This window comes from Globicephala melas, chromosome 6 (assembly GCF_963455315.2).
Source record: "Globicephala melas chromosome 6, mGloMel1.2, whole genome shotgun sequence".
NCBI lineage: Eukaryota > Metazoa > Chordata > Mammalia > Artiodactyla > Delphinidae > Globicephala > Globicephala melas.
The window spans coordinates 90,458,624-90,481,604 of NC_083319.1; the positions used below are offsets into that span (position 1 = coordinate 90,458,624).

At 36.1% G+C, this 22,981-nt stretch overlaps 1 protein-coding gene across 5 annotated transcripts in view; it reads left to right on the top strand.

Moving 5' to 3' along the window:
- Positions 1-11,639, top strand: part of ZNF484 (zinc finger protein 484) — a 35,220-nt gene extending 23,581 nt beyond the window's left edge. For all 5 annotated transcript variants that reach the window (XM_030847272.2, XM_030847270.2, XM_030847278.2 and 2 more), the window contains exon 5: positions 1,387-11,639. In XM_030847272.2, the coding sequence (XP_030703132.1) occupies positions 1,387-3,713 (2,327 nt within the window). In that variant the 3' untranslated portion in view covers positions 3,714-11,639. The remainder of the gene's footprint in view (positions 1-1,386) is intronic.
- Positions 11,640-22,981: the final 11,342 nt, after the last annotated feature.

Sequence of the window (22,981 nt, forward strand, 5' to 3'; positions counted from 1 at the left end):
TTTCTAGAAAGTCATTGCACCATCACCTCCTAGAGCAGGGGTCGGCAAATATTTTCTGTAAAGACCCAGAAGTAAATATTTTAGGCTTTGTGAGGCATGTGATTGCTGTCATAATTACTCAATTTTGTTTTGAAGCCCCAAAGCATCTATAGACAATACATCAATGAATGGATGTGGTTGTGTTCCAATAAGAACTTTATGGACATGGAAATTTGAATTGTATATAGTTTTCATGTACCATGAAGTATTACTCTTCTTTTGTTTTTTCAACCATTCAAAACTGTAAAATCTTTTCTTAGCTTTTGGGTAGAGGCCTGGATTTAGCCTGAGGCTATAGTTTTCTGATCTCTGCTTTGGGCATTGCCAACTGCAAGATAGCCAATGGGAAGAGGAGAGGGTTTTGGGAGACACACCCACTTCCTTAAGACCTTGGCCTGATTACAACAAATATAATTTTTACTCCCATTTGATTGGTGATAACTGAATTACTTGGCTTTACCTAATGACAAATGAGGCTGCACAGACCTATTGTTTTTCTGTTGTTTTTAGACCTATTGTTTTGAGGCAGACACATGCTTGGCTACAAGCTTAATACTGTTGAAGGAAGGGGACAGATGGACAACTTTCAGTCTCTGCTTCAGAGTTGGCCCTTTTTGCTGTTATATTCTTCCTATTAGATGCATGTATGTGCACCCCAAACAAGACATAAAGAATTGAATCATATACATACATTTATTGTTTGTAATGGTAAAGCTAATTCAGGATGACTGAGGCTACAATAGTTTTCTAAACATAAATAAGTTGGTATTTAGGGCACAGTGGTTAATAGGGAAAAGAGAAAGCAGGGAGATTAAGATTTATAGATGAAGGATAGTAAGAAGCTAGACTCAGAAACACTTCTTTTTAGCCACTTAGTTTGTCACTTTGTTTTTCTGACCCCTTACTGTGTAGTTCTGCTACATGCACAGAACTGATGTACTTCAGTTTGAATCTCATCTTCCCCAATTACTAAACATTTGATTTGGACACACTACTTAACTCTTCTGTGGCTCAGTTTCCTCATCTTTAAAATAGGGATAATAATAACACCAATATCAAAAGGTTGTGATGATGTTTAAATGAGTTAGAAAAATGCCTGGCAAATCTAAATGCTATTGTTTATCAGACAGCAAATGTAATGTAAATGCTTATTTTATTATTGCATATTATTATATATAAAGAGATTACTACACATATATTTATTCATATTTTATATATTTATCTATATTTAGTATTATGTTTATATAAATCTCTTCCATTTCTCTGTGTTCACCCTGTATCCACTCTATGTATCATCCCTTCTGTGTTCTGCTAACTGTTCTTTGTGTGTTTTATTTTATTTTTTAGATCAAGGTATTGGTTTTGAAACATCACAACAGGGAATGTCTGAAGAAGTTTCAATCCAGTTTGAGAGAATTAATCTCTTCACAAGAGATGACCTGTATTCCATTTTAGAAGAATGGTGGCAAGATGATGAACAGACAGGGAGATGTGAGGAAAACCAGAACAAACATTTAAGTCATGTTGCCTTCATCAACAAGGATACACTAGCTAATGAGGGAGACTGTGAATATAATAAAGACATTAGGAAAATGTTTCGTGTAAACACATACCTTGTTCCTTCAAGAAAAAGACTCCATAACTGTGACTCATTTCAAAAGAGTTTGAAGCCTATTGTAAGCCTATGTAATTATAATAGAAACAATGTAACAGAAAATTTTGATAAGATTATTGGATATGGTAATATCTTTACTCATATGAATTCTCATACAGAAATGAATGCTTGTGGATATAATCAATGTAAGAAACTTCTGAGTCATAAGCAAACTCTCATTCAACATCAAAAATTTCATGGGGAGAACCTCTATTTATTTTCTGATTGTGTAAAACTTTCCACCCATAAGTCACACCTTTTTGCACATCAAAGGATTTATACTGAAGAGAAACATCATGAGTGCAGCAAATGTGAAACAGTCTTCACTCGGAAGTCCCAATTTGCTGTACCTCAGGTTTATACAAGAGAGAAACCTTATATATGCACTGAATATGGGAAGGACTTTTCCCTCAACTCAAACCATGAGAAAACTCCTCACACTGAGGAGACTGATTGTAAATTCAGTCCACATGGAAAAGCCTTTATCCAGAAGTCAGATCTGTTCAGACACCAGAGAATTCATCCTGGAGGGAAAAAAACCTATAATTATAATGAATGTGGGAAAAATGTCTCTCAGAATTCAAACCTCAATATACATAAGAAAGTTCATACTGGTGAGAAACACTTTGAATGTACTGAATGTGGAAAAGCTTTCACAAGGAAATCAACACTAAGTATGCATCAGAAAATTCATACAGGAGAAAAACCCTATGTATGTACTGAATGTGGGAAAGCCTTTATCCGGAAGTCACATTTTATTACACATGAGAGAATTCATACCGGAGAGAAACCTTATGAATGCAGTGACTGTGGGAAGTCCTTTATAAAGAAGTCACAGCTCCATGTGCACCAGCGAATTCACACAGGGGAGAATCCCTTTATATGTTCAGAATGTGGGAAGGTCTTCACCCACAAGACAAATCTCATTATACACCAGAAAATTCATACTGGTGAGAGACCCTATATATGTACTGAATGTGAGAAGGCCTTTACTGACAGGTCAAATCTCATTAAACACCAAAAAATTCATACTGGAGAGAAACCCTATAAATGCAGTGACTGTGGAAAATCATTCACCTGGAAGTCACGGCTCAGGATACATCAGAAATGTCATACTGGAGAGAGACATTATGAATGCAGTGAATGTGGGAAAGCATTTATTCAGAAGTCAACACTGAGTATGCACCAGAGAATTCATAAAGGAGAAAAACCCTATGTTTGCACTGAATGTGGGAAGGCCTTCTTCCATAAGTCACATTTTATTACACATGAGAGAATTCATACTGGAGAGAAACCTTACGAATGCAGTGATTGTGGGAAATCCTTCACGAAGAAGTCACAGCTTCATGTACATCAGCAAATTCACACAGGAGAGAAACCCTACAGATGTGCTGAATGTGGAAAGGCTTTTACTGACAGATCAAATCTCTTTACACACCAGAAAATTCATACTGGTGAGAAACCCTATAAATGTAATGACTGTGGAAAAGCTTTCACTCGGAAATCAGGCCTCCATATACATCAGCAGTCTCATACTGGAGAAAGACATTATGAGTGCAGTGAATGTGGGAAAGCCTTTGCAAGAAAATCAACACTAATTATGCATCAGAGAATTCATACAGGAGAGAAACCTTATATTTGTACTGAATGTGGGAAGTCCTTCATCCAGAAGTCACACTTAAATCGACATTGGAGAATTCATACTGGAGAGAAGCCCTATGAATGCAGTGACTGTGGGAAGGCCTTTATTAAGAAGACACAACTCCTTGAACACCATCGAATTCACACAGGAGAGAAACCATATATGTGTGCTGAATGTGGAAAGGCCTTCACAATCAGATCAAATCTTATTAAACACCAGAAAATTCATACTAAACAGAAACCCTATAAATGTAGTGACTTTAGGAAAGCCTTCAACTGGAAAGTACAACTCAGTATACATCAGAAATCTGATACTGGGGAAGTAGAATGCTCAGTGCCACACTCATGGTGTGGGGATAAAAGTTTTGAGGAGCTATAGCTTGACTAAGAAGCAAGAGGTAACCAAAGTTACTTTATCTAGTCAGAAGTATGAATATCTGGATCTCATAGCTGACGTCCAGTTTTATACATATGGGGAGACACTCTGGAGAAAGTGTTTAAGCAGTGCTTAATGGCCATGCTTGGTTACTTGGGATTGTCAAGCCCCTGCAAATAATAGTACATTTGGAAGGAGATAACTTGGCAATCTTTCTTGTTTCACATTTTGGATAAGGAGCTTTATAAATCAGGGCTGTTGAGTTTTTCATGCCCTGCATAGCAAAAATATTCAATGTTGACCAAAGGAATTTCTTAAGGAACAGTGTTCTAAGAAAAATTTTCATTGTCCAAGCACCCTAAGGACACTGAAATCAAGGCAACAGTATAGACAATTCAGGTCTATAATGAAGAAAAGCTAGACGTTTTTGTGAAAATTGACATTAAACGCACAAAGAAGAACTCTACTTTTTTTCCTTTGGGAAGTCAGTATTATTTATTGTTTATAATGTTTACTAGTGTGTGGAAATTTGGATTCGTAAATTTAAAATTAACAATTTGACTTTGAGATTGGCAAATCAGAACCACAGACTTACCTGAATATTCACAGGCATCTTTAGGTAACCAATGTGTTCCCTCATTTACTAATTCCCTGCCATGGCAGCAGGTAACTCATGGCCAAGAGGTATAAAGTGCTCCCAGCCTGTATCCCAAAAGTGATCAATGATGTAAGCAGCACCCCATAGACTACCTGTCACACTAGAACTAGCCCTGAGATCATGGAATTTAGCTGCAGGTTACAGATTTAGTACTCTGGATTCTCAGCATCTTTCACAGAAACCCCTACTTTTTACTGATTTCTGTTTGAAAAAGAGACAAATTAAGAAAATGAGTTTTAAAACCTAGAATTCTTTCCTTTGAATTTCGTTAATGCATTCTCTACATATTTATTATTACATACTAGGTTATTATGAGGCAATTATCTTGCATTTGAGCTTGTATTCTTAGAAGATAGCTGCACATTTGGAAGAGTACTATTTCCTTTCAATCTCTACAAATTAATCAATTGTTTTCAAATCCTCTATATTCTCAAATTCTTAATCCTCTATATTGTATCAGATACTAAAAGAATGTGTGTACTAATCTCCCAGAATAATTGTGAATTTGTCTCTCTTTTAGAGCTACCAGTTTTTGTTTTATATATTTTAAGTCTATGTCTTTACATATATTCATATTTAGAATTGTTATACTCTTTCTGGTTAGTTGAAACAATCATTATAAAATGTCTGTTTTTTATCTCTGGTGGTGCTTTTTGTCTCAAAATTTACTATGTAAGATATTAATACAATATGCATACTTTACTTATTAAAGGCTAATGTAAATGAGTACACCACTTTCTGTATAAGGTGAAGAGTTAGAACATTAACTTTATTTCCTTCTTGACTTGTATTGGTAGCATGCATTTTAATTCTGAATGTAGTTGAAACACTCAATCATTACTGTTTCAGAGTCAATATGCATTTAAATTAATCCATATATTTACCCTTTTTGTTACTTTTTTCCCTTCTTCTTCTTGAATTTTCCTTCTAGAATCTTTTTTTTTTTTCTGACTGAAGGACACCTTTTAGTATTTCTTTTAGTGTATGTTTGCTAGTGACAAATTGTTTTCATTTGTTGGAAAATGTCTTAATTTTGCCTTCATTTTTAAAGGATGTTTTTACTGAGTATAGAATTCTAAGTTGGCAGTTATTTTCTATTAGTATTTTGAGATATTTTGTTTTGATTTGTATTTCATTGTTTTGTTGAAAAGTAAGCTTTCAATCCAGTTACCTTTGAAGGTTATGTTTTTTTTTAATTATTCTTTTCTCTCACTCCTTTAAAATCTATGTCTTTGTCTTAGGCTGTCAACAGTTGGACAGTGATATGCTTAGGTATGATATTCTATGTATTTATCCTGCTTGGGGTTTGCAGTGTTTTTTAAAATCTGGAGCTTAATGGTTTTTTTCTTTGGGTTTTTTCCTCTTTTTTTGCACATTTGGGGAAATTTCTAGCTATTATTTATTCAAATTATGCATTTACTTCATTATGTTCCTCTTCTTCTCCTAGTGATGACCCCATTGTCTAGATAGTATTTTTCTGTTGACTATTGTTTCTCTTGGGTTTTGGTGATGTCTTGTCTTCTCATATACCTGGTGATTTTAAGTGAACTGCTTAGACATTATATATTAAAAATTGTAGATATGATTAGATGGCCTGGATATCTTTCAGAGAGGATTTCCTTTGCTTCTAACAGGTGACCAGCCTAGGAACATGAGCAATCCCTGATTGCCTTCATCCAATCATGTACTGAGATTATTCGAAACTGGGCTGCAGTCCCTGTGAGGGCTTGTCTATTTTTTTTCACTCTTATTCTTAGGGGATACCCTCAAGACTTAGGACTTTGGGAGATTTATCAGGATGCTCCTCCTTAGAGGGAACTTAATTCTACTATTTGTCCCTTTAGTCCCATAAGTTTGTCAAAAAACTGTCTTAAGTTTCTCTTGCTCAGTATTTGCTTTAAGAATTAGCAAACAACTCTTTTTAATAAATAGTTCCAAATTCCAGAGGTTATGTCTTTAATCTTATTCTTGCAGTTTCTAACTTCCTTGGTAGCTCTCCAGTGCTGTCACAAAGCTAAACGTTTTTAATATTTTCTTCCACCTTTTTTAGTTCTCAGAGGGAGTACTGGTACAGGCCACCTACATTGCCATTAACAGAAGTTTTTAATTCACTGAGATAGCTGTTGCTACTTAAGGAATGCAGAGTCCAGAAATATATGTTTTTAATTACCAAAACTCTCCAAACTTTCCAAAATATGAAAGTGCTCTGATTTGCAACATGACTTTATTCCCAATTTTTGCTGCTAAAAGTTAAGGCATTCACTCTTTTGTTAAACACTTTATAAACTTTGATACATATGAGAAAAGTACTTCTGGTGGTGTCAAATTTTATTACGGTAGCTGCCAAACTTTAGCAAAAGGAGGAGATTGACTAAGAGCCTCTCAGATTCTTTCTTTGATAGTATGCCCCCCCCCACCCACTGGATAATTAATAGAAAGTTGTGTTAATGAAAACTGGTGGCAAGAGCCCATCAATTTGATTCTAAACTTTTTTTTTCTATGTTGGGGGTAGGAGTTTATTAATTAATTTATTTATTTTTGCTGTGTTGGGTCTTCGTTTCTGTGTGAGGGCTTTCTCTAGTTTTGGCAAGCGGGGGCCACTCTTCATCACAGTGCTCGGGCCTCTCACTATCGTGGCCTCTCTTGTTACGGATCACAGGCTCCAGACGCGCAGGCTCAGTAGTTGTGGCTCACGGGGCTAGTTGCTCCGTGGCATGTGGGATCCTCCCAGACCAGGGCGCAAACCCATGTCCCCTGCATTAGCAGGGAGATTCTCAACCACTGCGCCACCAGGGAAGCCCCTCAACTTTTTTATTCTCAGGTATATTTTAAAAAATACAATTCTACATTACCAAGCCAAAAAAAAAAAAAAGATACTTTACCTTTCGTAAACACACAATTAATCTCTAGGAGAAAGGAAGAGTGTTTTGTGGGCCTCCATGTATCTCAAGGGATACTTGGGAATTGATTGAGGAATGGATGATGGAAAATTATCAGTGGAATATGAGAGCTAAATCTTAAGTAGGTAAACCCCAAGGTCAGTATAAATTGATTGGGGGAAATGTGGAGTATAGACTTGACTTGGGAAAGTAGTGTGAGTTAGCCATATCTTTTTTTTTTTTTTAACGTCTTTATTGGAGTATAATTGTTTACAATGGTGTGTTAGTTTCTGCTATATAACAAAGTGAATCAGCTATACATATACATATATCCCCATATCTCCTCTCTTGCCTCTCCCTCCCCACTCCCTATCCCACTCCTCTAGGTGGACACAAAGCACTGAGCCGATCTCCCTGTGCTATGTGGCTGCTTTCCACTAGCTATTTTACATTTGGTAGTGTATATATGTCCACGCCACTCTCTCACTTCATCCCAGCTTACCCTTCCTTCCCCCTCCTCATGTCTTCAAGTCCATTCTCCACAGCTGTATCTTTTTATGACAGCACTATAATACAGTTCACTTGTATTTACAGCAAAACTATTTTAAGGCAGTTTTACAATAGAAATTTTTAAATTAAAAATACACTTTATATTAATTTTTCAAAAAGGAATCTTGTTCTGTGAATTCAGTAAATGTAAGAAAATGGTCACTTGGACCAGTATTTAATTATACATCAGGTAATTCGTAGGGGAGAGTACTTTGATTAAACGTGGGTAGGGCTGCATTCACAAATCATACTTCATTACAGAAATTCATTTTGGAGAGAAAAACCTATAAAAGCAGTGACTAAAAAACACTACACCTGGAAGTTATCAGAAAATTTCTGCTAGAGGAAGACAAATGCACTAAATATGGGAATAGCTTCATTCAGAAATCAGTTTTCAGTATTCTGTATTATACACAAGTAAAATTGTGTATTTCTTAAAAGTGAGAAAGTATTCTTACACAAGTCAGAATTATAAATTATTAATTACAAGTTATTCATACTACAGAGAGGCCCTATGATATTGTATATTGTATGTTATATGTCAAAAAGTCTTTGTCCATGAGTTACACCTTACTGGACATCAGATAAATAATTGAGAAAAATAAGTCTTCTAAGAATACATCATTTTCTTAAAATGTCACCAAATTCATAGTGGGAGGAAACTATATATTTGATACAGTGGAAGAAGCCTTCCTATAGAAGCAAATTCCTCAAGAAATATGATTCATCTTGTTTATTGCTTTAATTTCATGCCCATGTCTCTAGAACCAGTGGGGACAAATAGGTCAGTCGAAAAATCTCCTTTCTTTTCTTTAAAAAAAATATTTAAAGACACACATGTGCACACACATAAAACTTTGTATAAATGTGACGTAATATATTTTATCTCTTGAATTTTGTACTTTCTCCATTCTCAGCAACTCCAGACATCAACAGTCTGTCAACAGATAAGCAATGCTGATGAACTTCTTTTATTTTTCTTTATACTCATAACCATATGTGGACACATTAATATGTTATCTGTGCACACATATATGAGTGTGTGTTTCAATTGTCTTAATATGGGATTATACACACATTTTTGCATCTTTTGCACTCAACAGTACTTTAACCAGCTGAAGACTCCATGGTGTGGAATGCCATAATTTGTTCAACCACTTTGCCACTGTTTATTGACATTTTTGTCACTAGGAAAAATGATCTGATAAACATCTTCCAGAGCTGACATAGCATAATAGGTTAGTGGACAAGCATAATCATGCCCTTACCTACTGGAGCTTTTTTTCCCCCCTGTAAGAGTGAGATTGATGGATTGAATTGTGTTTTCTTATTTTAATAGATGTTGCCAGATTTCTCTAGAATAAGACTAACATTTCATATTTCTAACATTAGTATAAAAATATGCCCTTCCCCTGTATTACAAGTAGCTGTTACTCTTTAACCTTGAGGAATTTTATTATTTCAAAGTGATAACTAGTTTTATTTTAATTGACGTTAATATACCTCTTTAAAAGTTCCTTCGCCACTTTGCTAATCTGCAAAGTTGCCTTTATAAACCATCCTAAATTTTTCTTTTTGGATTGTCTTGTCAATTTGTAACAGCTTTTTATGTTCTAAAGGTAGTAACTCCTTTAAAAAAATAGCCTATTGTTTGTCTCTTGACTTTGTATATGATATTTTCCCATTCACATTTTGTTTTTTACTTTTTTTTTTGCGGTACGCTGGCCTCTCACTGTTGTGGCTTCTCCTGTTGTGGAGCACAGGCTCCGGACACACAGGCTCAGTGGCCATAGCTCACAGGCCCAGCCGCTCCACGGCATGTGGGATCCTCCTGGACCGGGGCACGAACCCGTGTCCCCTGCATCAGCAGGCGGACTCTCAACCACTGCGCCACCAGGGAAGCCCTTTTTACATGTTTAAATGTGCCCATCAATTCTTCCGCAGCTTCTGAATTTCTAGTCTTAGTTAATCTTCACATATTATAAGATTTTTAGATGTTTGTGGGGTTTTTTGTATACTTTGTATATCTTTTTTCTTGGATATGGATAGTCACTTTCACAGTTGTAGACACTGTTGGTTTGCTGAGCAATTCCAATACTCCTCTCTCACTGCTTACTCCATTAGCACCTTTTGAAGCTTGTAGTGGCCAAGTGAACTGACTCAGGCCAGGAGAAGCAAAACACTGGTAGTTCTGGGAAAACCTTTGCTTTCCTAAAGAAAAGGACAGACTTAGCTACTGTCATCAATTTATGCTTTCTTCCTTTTACATGATGCCTGGGGCAGAGGCAACATTTTCTCAACCATAGGGGAGAGGCCAAAAGAATCAGAGACATGTCCTGACATATTTAATCAACACTAGCAGCAAGTTACCTCCTGGCTTTTGCTATGTGATAAAAATAGACATGCTTTATATAAACCATTCTATTTTAGATTTCTCTTGCATGGGAAAGTATGCCTGAATTTATTCAGACACCAAATTTATAAAGTAGTCCATCTTTTCTCTATTAAAATAAATAGAAAAGATTTTTTAAAACCCCAGTAAACTAGATACCCCACAGAAACCGAAATGAAGTAGACAGATAGCAAAATTAAACAAGATGTGTAATGAGTAAAAACAACCACAGATACTGGGTCAATCAATAGGACCAGAAGAGAATACTACCAAGAGCAAATGATTTCCTAGCAAGACATAATTGATCAAAATTGAAAAAGAAAAAACTGAAAACAGTCAACAATCATAAAAAATTGTAAATGTCATTATAGAGCAACCATTTAAAATGTACCGGGACCATAGGAAAATACTTCTTAGATTGGACACACAAATAATGAACTATAAAAGAAAAAATGTTAAGTTTGACTTTTCAGAATTAAAAACTTGTCCTTTGAAAGGCACTGTTAAGAAAATGAAATGGCAAGATACAGAATGGGAGAGAATATTTGCAGTAGACATCTGACAAAAGATTTGTATTCTGAAAATATAAAGAAATTTACAACCCAATTGTAAAAAGCCAGATAACCGCCCCCCGCAAAGTGGCAACAAATTCAAATAGAGATCATACATGAAAAAAAGATATGAAATAGCCAATAAGAACAAGAAAGGATTTTCAACGTTAGCCATCAGGGAAATACAAATTAAAATCACGAGACACATCTATACACTCATTAAAAAAACACTAAAAAGGATTGACATCATGTGTTGAAAGGTGTGAAGCAACTGGAACTCATACATGGCAAATGGGAATATAAAATGACACAAACACTGTAAAATAGTTTGGCAAATTCTTAACAGTTAAACATACAACTACTATACAACACAGCCACCACATTCCTATATTTAATCCAAGAGAAATAAAAACTTATGTCCATACAAAGACTTGTACATGAATGTTGATATCAGTTTTATTAATAATAGCTTCAAACTGGAAATAACCCATATGTCCATCATCAAGTGAATGGATAGTCAAAATGTGGTGTGTTCATAAATGAATACTACAATACTATTCAGCAATGAAAAGGAATGGACTACTGATATATGTAACAACATAAATGAATTTCAAAGTCATTCTGAGTAAAAGAAGCAGACACAAACGAGTATTATATACTGAATGGTTGCATTTATATGAAATTCTAGAAATGAAAACTAATATACAGTGAAGTGACAAAAATCACATCAGTGGTTGCCTGGGGCTAGGGGCAGAGGGAGGGATGACCAGAAAATGGGTACAAGGAACATTTTGGGGGTGATGAAAATGTTCTGTATTTTTATTGTGTTGGTGTATGCAACTGTCAAAATGCATTGAATTCAACACAATGGGTGCAGTTTATTGTATGTAAATTATATCAATAAAGTTGATTTTAAAAAATAACATGAAAAGATGGACTTATATATGAATTTAGCTCACGTTTAAACAGAAGATAATTTTATTCAAATCTTCCAAGTCCTAGAGAAAGATAGTGTTTCCCAGTACATTTTACTATTTTCATTGCACCATTTGTGGTTTAAAAATATGCTGTCACTATACAGCCATCATAGTAAATACAATACAAAAATAATTATTGACTCGTGTTATGTATGACTACACATACATTTTAGCAAATAGAATCTTGCAGTATATAAAATGACAATTAGTAGTGATTTTAATTCTAAAACTCAACAGTGATGGAATATCAAGAAATTAGAATAAGTAATTAAATTAAAAGAGAAAAGCAATATGTTGATATCAATATTTACTGAAAAGTTATTAGTTCATCATTCTTTACTAATAGGCGTAGTAGAAAACTACTTAAATGTAGTTATTCTCTAATAGCAACAACAAATATTTTAAGTGGAAATAAATAGTTGAATTAAAATCAGTAATTAGAGATTTCCACTGGTACCATTATTGTTTAACATACTATTAGAAAATATGACATATGAAATAAGATGAAAAATGCAAGTATGATACAAACATTGGAAACAGAATTAAGAATAGATTTTAGTGGCAGGAGGGTTTTAAAACAGCAGACATGGCATTTAATTCTATGAGAAAATGTGATTCATTTTTTATTATTGACAATATATGCACCAGCCTGAAATATTTAAAACATTACAAAAGAAAGTGCAGGTAAATGCTACCTCCACTATTTCATGGTCCGCACATTCCTCTGCCGATTATAATGTAAGCAGAAAGTAGGCATGGCTTGTTAATTAGTCTAAATATTAGAACCTGTATATCTTTATCACTTATTTTTAAAATTTTACTTGTATATATCCTATATATACATTAATAATGGGTGTACCATTATTATTTACCCCATCACATTCTGATGGGCATTTGTTTGTATCTAGTATTTTTATATGTCAGAAAGTGTATAGTTTTTAATGAAGAGAATTTCCAGGTTGGGGATATTTTAAACTTATACATCATAGAAGTTAAATGATTGTCAAATTTTTCTGACAGCTTGATAAGTGAAAAAGGTAACTATATATTTTTAAATTATATTTTCATATGAATGTGCTAGAATTTTGTGTGTTTAGAAGCCATTTTTTTTCTTTTACTATGAACTGCCTACTTATTTTCTTTGCCCATTGTTTTACTTTCTTATTGTTTCTTTGTTGGCTCCATATACTTAGGAAATGATGCCTTTGTCATATACCATGCATATGGTTCTTACTAATCTGTCATTTCTCTATTGATTTTGCTTGTGATACATTCAGCTATGCATCAAATTTTATTTTGATATAATTTCAGATTTAAAGAAAATTTGAAAAAACATTACAAAATTCTCATATATGCTTTACCCAGATTCACCGAATGTTAATATTTAACTACATTTACTTCAACTCTTTCCCCATTAAAATATGCATACGTCCACAAAAACACAGAGACACACGTCATTTTTTGAAACTTTGAGAGTATATTGAAGATATCATTCCTCTTTATCCCAAATTTTCAATTTTTATTTTCTAAAAACAAGGACCTTCTCTTATATAATCACAGCACAATTACCAAAACAGGAATTAATACAGATTCAATGCTATTACCTAATGAACAGACTTTATTCAGATTTTACTACTTCATCAAATAACATACTTAATTGCTAAAAAATCCTAGATTATGTTTCACATTGTTATCATGTCTTTTAGTCTCCTTAAATCTACAACAGCTCCTCAGTCTTTTTGTGCTCTTCATGACTTTTTTTTAACATCTTTATTGGAGTATAATTGCTTTACAATGGTGTGTTAGTTTCTGCTTTATAACAAAATGAATCAGTTACACAGATATCCCCATATCTCTTCCCTCTTGCATCTCCCTCCCTCCCACCCTCCCTATCCCACCCCTCTAGGTGGTCACAAAGCACCGAGCTGATCTCCCTGTGCTATGTGGCTGCTTCCCACTAGCTATGTGTTTTACATTTGGTAGTGTATATATGTCCATGCCACTCTCTCACTTTGTCCCAGCTTACCCTTCCCCCTCCCCATATCCTCAAGTCCATTCTCTTGAAGGTCTGCGTCTTTATTCCCGTCTTGCCCCTAGGTTCTTCATGACCTTTTTTTTTTTTTTAGATTCCATATATATATATATGTTAGCTTACAGTATTTGTTTTTCTCTTTCTGACTTACTTCACTCTGTATGACAGACTCTAGGTCCATCCACCTCACTACAAATAACTCAATTTCGTTTCTTTTTATGGCTGAGTAATATTCCATTGTATATATGTGCCACATCTTCTTTATCCATTCATCTGTCAATGGACACTTAGGTTGCTTCCATGTCCTGGCTATTGTAAATAGAGCTGTAATGAACACTGTGGTACATGACTCTTTTTAAATTATGGTTTTCTCAGGGTATATGCCCATTAGTGGGAATGCTCGGTTGTATGGTAGTTCTATTCTTAGTTTTTTAAGGAACTTCCATACTGTTCTCCATAGTAGCTGTATCAATTTACATTCCCACCAACAGTGCAAGAAGGTTCCCTTTTCTCCACACCCTCTCCAGCATTTATTGTTTCTAGATTTTTTGATGATGGCCATTCTGACTGGTATGAGATGATATCTCATTGTAGTTTTGATTTGCATTTCTCTAATGATTAATGATGCTGAGCATTCCTTCATACATTTGTTGGCAATCTGTATATCTTTTTGGAGAAATGTCTATTTAGGTCTTCTGCCCATTTTTGGATTGGGTTGTTTCTTTTTTTGATATTGAGGTGCATGAGCTTCTTGTAAAGTTTGGAGATTAATCCTCTGTCAGTTGCTTTGCTTGCAAATATTTTCTCCCATTCTGAGGGTTGTCTTTTGGTCTTGTTTATGGTTTCTTTGCTGTGCAAAAGCTTTTAAGTTTCATTCGGTCCCATTTGTTTATTTTTGTTTTTATTTCCATTTCTCTAGGAGGTGGGTGAAAAAGGATCTTGCTGTGATTTATGTCATGGAGTGTTCTGCCTATGTTTTCCTCTAAGAGGTTAATAGTGTCTGGCCTTAATTTAGGTCTTTAATCCATTTTGAGTTTTTGTGTATGTTGTTAAAGAATGTTCTAATTTCATTCTTTTACATGTAGCTGTCGAGTTTTCCCAGAACCACTTATTGACGAGGCTGTCTGTTCTCCACTGTATATTCTTGCCTCCTTTATCAAAGATAAGGTGACCATATATGCATGGGTTTATCTCTGAGCTTTCTATCCTGTTCCATTGATCTATATTTCTGTTTTTGTGCCAGTACCATACTTGATTACTTTAGCTTTGTAGTATAGTCTGAAGTCAGGGAGCCTGATTCCTCCAGCTCCTTTTTTCGTTCTCAAGATTGCTTTGGCTATTCAGGGTCTTTTGTGTTTCCATACAAATTGTGAGATTTCTTGTTCTAGTTCTGTGAAAAATGCCAGTGGTAGTCTGATAGGGATTGCATTGAATCTGCAGATTGCTTTGGGTAGTAGAGTCATTTTCACAATGTTGATTCTTCCAATCCAAGAACATGGTATATCTCTCCATCTATCTGTATCATCTTTAATTTCTTTCATCAGTGTCTTATAATTTTGTGCATACAGGTCTTTTGTCTCCTTAGGTAGGTTTATTCCTAGATATTTTATTCTTTTTGTTGCAATGGTAAATGGGAGTCTTTTCTTAATTTCACTTTCAGATTTTTCATCATTAGTATAGAGGATGCAAGAGATTTCAGTGCACAAATTTTATATCCTGCTACGTTACCAGATTCATTGATTAGCTCTAGTAGTTTTCTGGTAGCATCTTTAGGATTCTCTATGTATAGTGTCATGTCATCTTCAAACAGAGACAGCTTTACTTCTTCTTTTCTGATTTGGATTCCTTTTATTTCTTTTTCTTCTCTCATTGCTGTGGCTAAAACTTCCAAAACTATGTTGAATAAGAGTGGTGAGAGTGGGCAAACTTGTCTTGTTCCTGATCTTAGTGGAAATGCTTTCAGTTTGTCACCATTGAGAATGATGTTGGCTGTGGGTTTGTCATATATGGCCTTTATTATGTTGAGGTAAATTCTTTCTATACCTACTTTATGCAGAGTTTTTATCATAAATCGGTGTTGAATTTTTTCGAAAGCTTTCTCTACATCGATTGAGATGATCATTTGTTTTTTCTCTTTCAATTTGTTCATATGGTGTCTCACATTGATTGATTTGGGTATACTGAAGAATCCTTGCAATCCTGGAATAAACCCCTCTTGATCATGGTGTATGATCCTTTTAATGTGCTGTTGGATTCTGTTTGCCAGTATTTTTTAGAGGATTTTTGCATCTATGTTCATCAGTGATATTGGCCTGTAGTTTTCTTTCTTTGTGACATCTCTGTCTGGTTTTGGTATCAAGGTGATGGTGGCCTCGTAGAATGAGTTTGGGAGTGTTCCTCCCTCTGCTTTATTTTGGAAGAGTTTGAGAAGGATAGGTTTTATGTCTTCTCTAAATGTCTGAGAGAATTCGCCTGTGAAGCCATCTGATCCTGGGCTTTTGTTTGTTGGAAGAATTTTAATCACAGTTTCAATTTCAGTGCTTGTGATTGGTCTGTTCATATTTTCTATTTCTTCCTGATTCAGTCTTGGAAGGTTGTGCATTTCTAAGAATTTGTGCATTTCTTCAGGTTGTTCATTTTATTGGCATAGAGTTCCTTGTTGTAACCTCTCATGATCCTTTGTATTTCTGCAGTGTCAGTTGTTACTTCTCCTTTTCCATTTCTAATTCTATAGATTTGAGTCTTCTCCCTTTTTTTCTTGATGAGTCTGGCTAATGGTCTCTCAATTTTGTTTATCTTCTCAAAGAACCAGCTTTTAGTTTTATTGATATCTGCTATCGTTTCCTTCATTTCTTTTTCATTTATTTCTGATGTGATCTTTATGATTTCTTACCTCCTGCTAATTTTGTTTTTTTTTTTCTTCTTCTTCTTTCTCTAATTGCTTTAGGTGTAATGTTAGGTTGTTTATTTGAGATGTTTCCTGTTTCTTAAGGTAGGATTGTATTGCTATAAACTTCCCTCTTAGAACTGCTTTTGCTGCATCCCATAGGTTTTGGGTCATTGTGTTTTCATTGTCATTTGTTTCTAGGTTTTTTTTTTATTTCTTCAGTGATCTCTTGGTTATTAAGTAGCGTATTGTTTAGCCTCCATGTATTTGTATTTTTTACAGGTTTTTTCCTGTAATTGATATCTAGTCTCATAGTGTTGTGGTAGGAAAAGATACTTGATACGATTTTAGTTTTCGTAAATTTACCAAGGCTTGATTTGTGACCCAAGATATGATCTATCCTTGAGACTGTTCCATGAGCTGTTGAGAAGAACGTGTATTCTGTTGTTTTTGGATGGAATGTCCTATAAATATCAATTAAGTCCATCTTGTTTAATATATCATGTAAAGCTTGTTTCCTTATTTATTCTCATTTTGGATGATCTGTCCATTGGTGAAAGTGGGGTGTTAAAGTCCACTGCTCTGATTGTGTTACTGTCAGTTTCCCCTTTTATGGCTGTTAGTATTTGCCTTATGTATTGAGGTGCTCCTACGTTGGGTGCATAAATATTTACAATTGTTATCTTCTTCTTGGATTGATCCCTTGATCATTATGTAGTGTCCTTCTTTGTCTCTTGTTATAGTCTTTGTTTTTAAGTCTATTTTGGGCTTCCCTGGTGGCGCAGTGGTTGAGAGTCCACCTGCTGATGCAGGGGACACGGGTTTGTGCCCTGGTTCGGGAAGATCCCACATGCCGCAGAGCGGCTGGGCCTGTGAGCCATGGCTGCTGAGCCTGCACGTCCAGAGCCTGTGCTCCACAACGGGAGAGGCCACAACAGTGAGAGGCCTGCATACCGCAAAAAAAAAAAAAAAAGTCTATTTTTTCTGATATGAAAATTGCTACCCCAGCTTTCTTTTGATTTCCATTTGCATGGAATATCTTTTTCCATCCCCTCACTTTCAGTCTGTATCTGTCTCTAGGTCTGAAGTGGGTCTCTTGTAGACTGCATATATATGGCTTTTATTTTTGTATCTATTCAACCAGTCTTTGTCTTTTGGTTGGAGCATTTAATCCATTTACATTTAAGGTAATTATCGATATGTATGTTCCTATTACCATTTTCTTAACTGTTTTGTGTTTGTTATTGTAGGTCTTTTCCTTCTCTTGTGTGTCCTGCCTAGAGAAGTTCCATTAGTATTTGTTGTAAAGGTGGTTTCGTGGTGCTGAATTCTCTTAGCTTTTGCCTGTCTGTAAAAGTTTTAATTTCTGCGTCAAATCTGAATGAGATCCTTGCTGGGTAGATTAATCTTGGTTGTAGCTTTTTCCCCTTTAAATATGTCCTGCCACTCCCTTCTGGCTTGCACAGTTTCTGCTTAAAGCACAACTGTTCACCTTAAGGGGATTCCCTTGTATGTTATTTTTTGTTTTTCCATTGCTGCTTTTAATATTTTTTCTTTGTATTTAATTTTTGATGATTTGATTAATATGTGTTTTGGAGTGTTTCTCTTTGGATTTAACGTACGTGGGGCTCTCTGTGCTTCCTGGACTTAACTATTTCCTTTCCCATATTAGGGAAGTTTTCAACTGTAATCTCTTCAAATATTTTCTCAGTCCCTTTCTTTTTCTCTTCTTCTTCTGGCACCCCTATAATTCAAATGTTCGTGCCTTTAATGTTGTCCCAGAGGCCTCTGAGAGTGTCCTTAATTCTTTCATTGTTTTTTCTTTATTCTGCTCTGCAGTAGTTATTTCCATTATTTTATCTTGCAGGTCACTTATCCATTCTTCTGCCTCAGTTATTCTGCTATTGATCCCTTCTAGAGAATTTTTAATTTCATTTATTGTGTTGTTCATCACTGTTTGTTTGCTCTTTAATTGTTTTAGGTCCATGTTAAACGTTTCTTGTATTTTCTCCATTCTATTTCCAAGAGTTTGGATCATCTTTATTATCATTAGTGTGAATTCTTTTTCAGGTAGACTGCCTATTTCCTCTTCATTTGTTAGGTCTGGTGGGTTTTATCTTGCTCCTTCATCTGCTGTGTGTTTCTCTGTCTTCTCATTTTGCTTAACTTACTGTGTTTGGCATCTCCTTTTCTCAAGCTCCAGGTTCGTAGTTCCTATTGTTTTTGGTGTCTGCCCCCAGTGAGTAAAATTGATTCAGTGGGTTATGTAGGCTTCCTGGTGGAGGGGACTGTTGCCTGTGTTCTGGTGGATGAGGCTGGATCTTGTCTTTCTGGTGGGCAGGTCCACGACTGGTGGTGTGTTTTGGTGTGTCTGTGGCCTTATTATGATTTTAGGCAGCCTCTCTGCTAATGGGTGTGGTTTTGTTTCTGTATTGCTAGTTGTTTGGCATAGCGTGTCCAGCACTGGGGTTTGCTGGTCATCGAGTGGAGTTGGGTCTTGGCATTGAGATGGAGCTCTCTGGGAGATTTTCATCATTTGATATTACCTGGAGCTGGGAAGTCTCTTGTGGACCAATGTCCTGAACTTGGCTCTCCCACCTCATAGGCACAGCCCTGATGCCTGGCTGGAGCACCAAGAGCCTGTCATCCACACAGCTCAGAATAAAATGGAGAAAAAAATTAAGAAAGAAAGAAGATAAAATGAAATAAAGTTATTAAAATAAAAATTAATTATTAAAAAGAAAAATTTGAAAATAGAAAGAAAAAGAAAGAAAGAAGAGAGCAACCAAACCAAAACAGAAATCCAATGATAACCAGCACTAAAAACTATACTAAAAAACCCCAAAAAACGGACAGACAGAACCCTAGGACAAATGGTAAAAGCAAAGCTATACAGACATAATCACAGAGAGAAGCGGACACATACACACAAAAAAAGAAAAAGGCAAAAAAAATGTATATCGTTGCTCCCAAAGTCCACCTCCTCAGTTTGGGATGATTCGTTTTCTATTCAGGTATTCCACAAATGCAGGGTACATCAAGTTGGTTGTGGAGATTTTATCTGCTGCTCCTGAGGCTGCTGGGAGAGATTTCCCTTTATCTTCTTTGTTCACACAGCTCCTGGCGTTCAGCTTTGGATTTGGCCTTGCCTCTGTGTGTCGGTCGCCTGAAGGCGTCTGTTCTTCGCTCAGACAGGATGGGGTTAAAGAAGCATCTGATGCGGGTGCTCTGGCTCACTCAGGCCACGGGGAGGGAGGGGTTTGGAGTTCAGGGTGAGCCTGTGGCAGCAGAGGCTGGCGTGACATTGCACCAGCCTGAGGTGCACCGTGTGTTCTCCCAGGGATATTGTCCCTGGATCATGCGACCCTGTCAGCGGCAGGCTGCACAGACTCCCAGGAGGGAAGGTGTGGATAGTGACCTTTGCTTGCATGCAGCCTTCTTGATGGCTGCAGCAGCAGCCTTAGCATCTCATGCCCGTCTCTGGGGTATGCGCTGATAGCCGCACCTCATGCCCGTCTCTGGAGCTCCTTTAAGCGGCGCTGTTAATCCCCTCTCCTCACGCACCATGAAACAGAGGCAAGAAAAAGTCTCTTGCCTCTTCGGCAGGTCCAGACCTTTTCCCGGACTCCCTCCCGGCTAGCTGTGGTGCACTAACCCCCTTTAGGCTGTGTTCACACATCCAATCCCAGTCCTCTCCCCGGGATCCTACCAAAGCTGGAGCCTCAGCTCCCAGTCCCTGCCTGCCCTGGCTGGTGAGCAGACAAGTCTCTCCGGCTAGTGAGTGCTGGTCGGCACCAATCCTCTGTGCGGGGATCTCTCTGCTTTGCCCTCCGCACCCGTGTTGCTAAGCTCTCCTCCGTGGCTCCAAAACTTCCCCCTTCCGCCACCAGCAGTCTCTGCCCACAAAGGGGCTTCCTAGTATGTGGAAACCTTTCCTCCTTCACAGCTCCCTCCCACTGGTGCAGGTCCCGTTCCTATTCTTTTATATCTGTTTTTTTCTTTTGCCCTACCCAGGTACGTGGGGAATTTCTTGCCTTTTAGGAGGTCTGAGGTCTTTTGCCTGCGTTCAGTATGTGTTCTGTAGGGGTTGTTCCACATGTAGATGTATTTCTGATGTATTTGTGGGGAGGAAGGTGATCTCTGCGTCTTACTCGTCTGCCATCTTGAAGCTTCTCCTCTTCATGACATTTTAAATGAAGAGTATGGAGCAGTTATTTTGTAGACTGTCTCTGTCTGATGTTTCCTTATAATTAGATTCTGATAATTTTCGTTCAAAAAACCATAGAAATGACTTTGTATTGTAAGTTCATCATATCAGAACTCATATGATATTGATTTACTTCATTACCAGTTATATTAACTTTGGTCATTTAAGGTTGCTGTCTATCAGGTTTCTCCCCTGTCAAGGTTCTGTTTTCCATTAATATTAATAAGTTCCCTGGATGGGGGAATCTTTGAGACTATGTAAATATCTTTTAACTCCTCATCGATTCATCCACTACACTTAGCATTTACTGATGCTTCTTGCATGAATCTATTATTCTGATGGCTGCAAAATAATAAATTTTTAATTCCATACTTTTTATATGTGTATTAGAAGACTTTCTATTTTTAAAAATTCATATTTTTATTTTTACAGCTTCATTGAGACATAATTGATATATAATGTGTAAATTTAAGGTGTACAACGTGATGACTGTATACACATTTATTGTAAAATGATTACTAAAATAAGGTCAGTTAACACTTCAATTGTCTCACATAATTACCTTTTTTTGTGTGATGAGAACATTTAAGATCTACTCTCTTAGCAACTTTCAAGTATATAATACAGTATTGTTAACTATAGTTACCATGAGGTACATTAGATCCCAATAACTTATTCAATATTAAACTAGAAGTGTGTATCCTTTGACAAACTCTCACTTCCCCTGGCCCCCAGCCACGGCAACAACCACCACTATACTCTCTCTGTTTCTATGAGATTGGTTTTATTACATTCCACATATAAGTGAGATCATCCAGTATTTGCCTTTGTCTGGCTTATTTCACTTAGGATAATACCCTAAAGAGCCATCCACGTTGCCTCAAATGGCAGGATTTCCTTCTTTCTTATGTGTGAATAATATTCTATTGTTTGTGCATTTGTGTGTGTGTGTGTATGTATGTGTGTATAATGTTTTCTTTATCATTGATGGACACTTAGGTTGTTTCCATACTTTGGCTATTGAGAATAATGCTGCAATGAACATGAGAGTGCAAATATCTCTTTGAGATACTCATTTCATTACCTTTGGATACAGACACAGGAGTGGAATTGCTGGGTCATATCTTAGTTCTATTTTTAATTTTTTGAGGAATCTTCCTATGGTTTTCCATAGTGGCTGTACCAATTTACATTTCTACCAACAGTGCACAAGAGTTCCCTTTTCTTCCCATCCTTAAAAACACTTGTTATCTCTTGTTTCTTTTTGTTTTTTGTAATAGCCATTCTAACAGTTGTGAGGTAATATCTTGTGGTTTTGATTTGCATTTCCCTTATGATAAGTGATGTTGAGCATCTTTTCATGTACATGTTGGCCATTTGGATATCTTCTTTGGGAAAATGTCTATTCAGGTTCTCTGCCCATTTTTTAAAATGGATTGTTTCTTTTTTCTGCTACTAAGTTGTATGAGTTCTTTCTATATTTTGAATATTAACTCCTTATCCTAGGTATGATTAGCAGATATTTTCTCCCATTCTTTAGGTTTCCTTTTCATTTTGTTAATTATTTATTTTGTTATGTAGAAGTTTTTAGTTTTATGTAGTGCCACTTATTGACTTTTGCTTTTGTTGCTTGTGATTTTAGTGTCATAAAAAAAATCATTGCCAACATCTATGTCAAGAGCTTCTTCCCTCTGTTATTTTCTAGAAGTTTTATGATATAAGGTCTTATCTTTAGTCTTTACTTCCATTTTGAGTTAATTTTTGTGAGTGGTGTGAGGGAGGGTTCCAATTTTATTTTTCTGCATGTGGTTATATAGTTTTCCCAACACCATGTGTTGAAGACTGTTCTCTCCCCATTGAGTATTCTTGCCTCCCTTGTCAAATATTATTTGACTTAATATGCATGGGCTAATTTCCATGTTTTCTATTTTGTTCTATTGATCAATGTGTCTCCTTTATGCTAATACTATACTGTTTTGATTACTGTGGATTTGAAATACACTTTGAAATCAGGGAGCATTATGGCTCCAGCTTTGTTCTTTCCTAAGATTGTTTTGGCTACTTGGGGTCTTTTGTGGTTCCATGCAAATTTTAGAATTGTTTTATCTATTTCTGTGAAAAATACAACTGGAAGTTTTA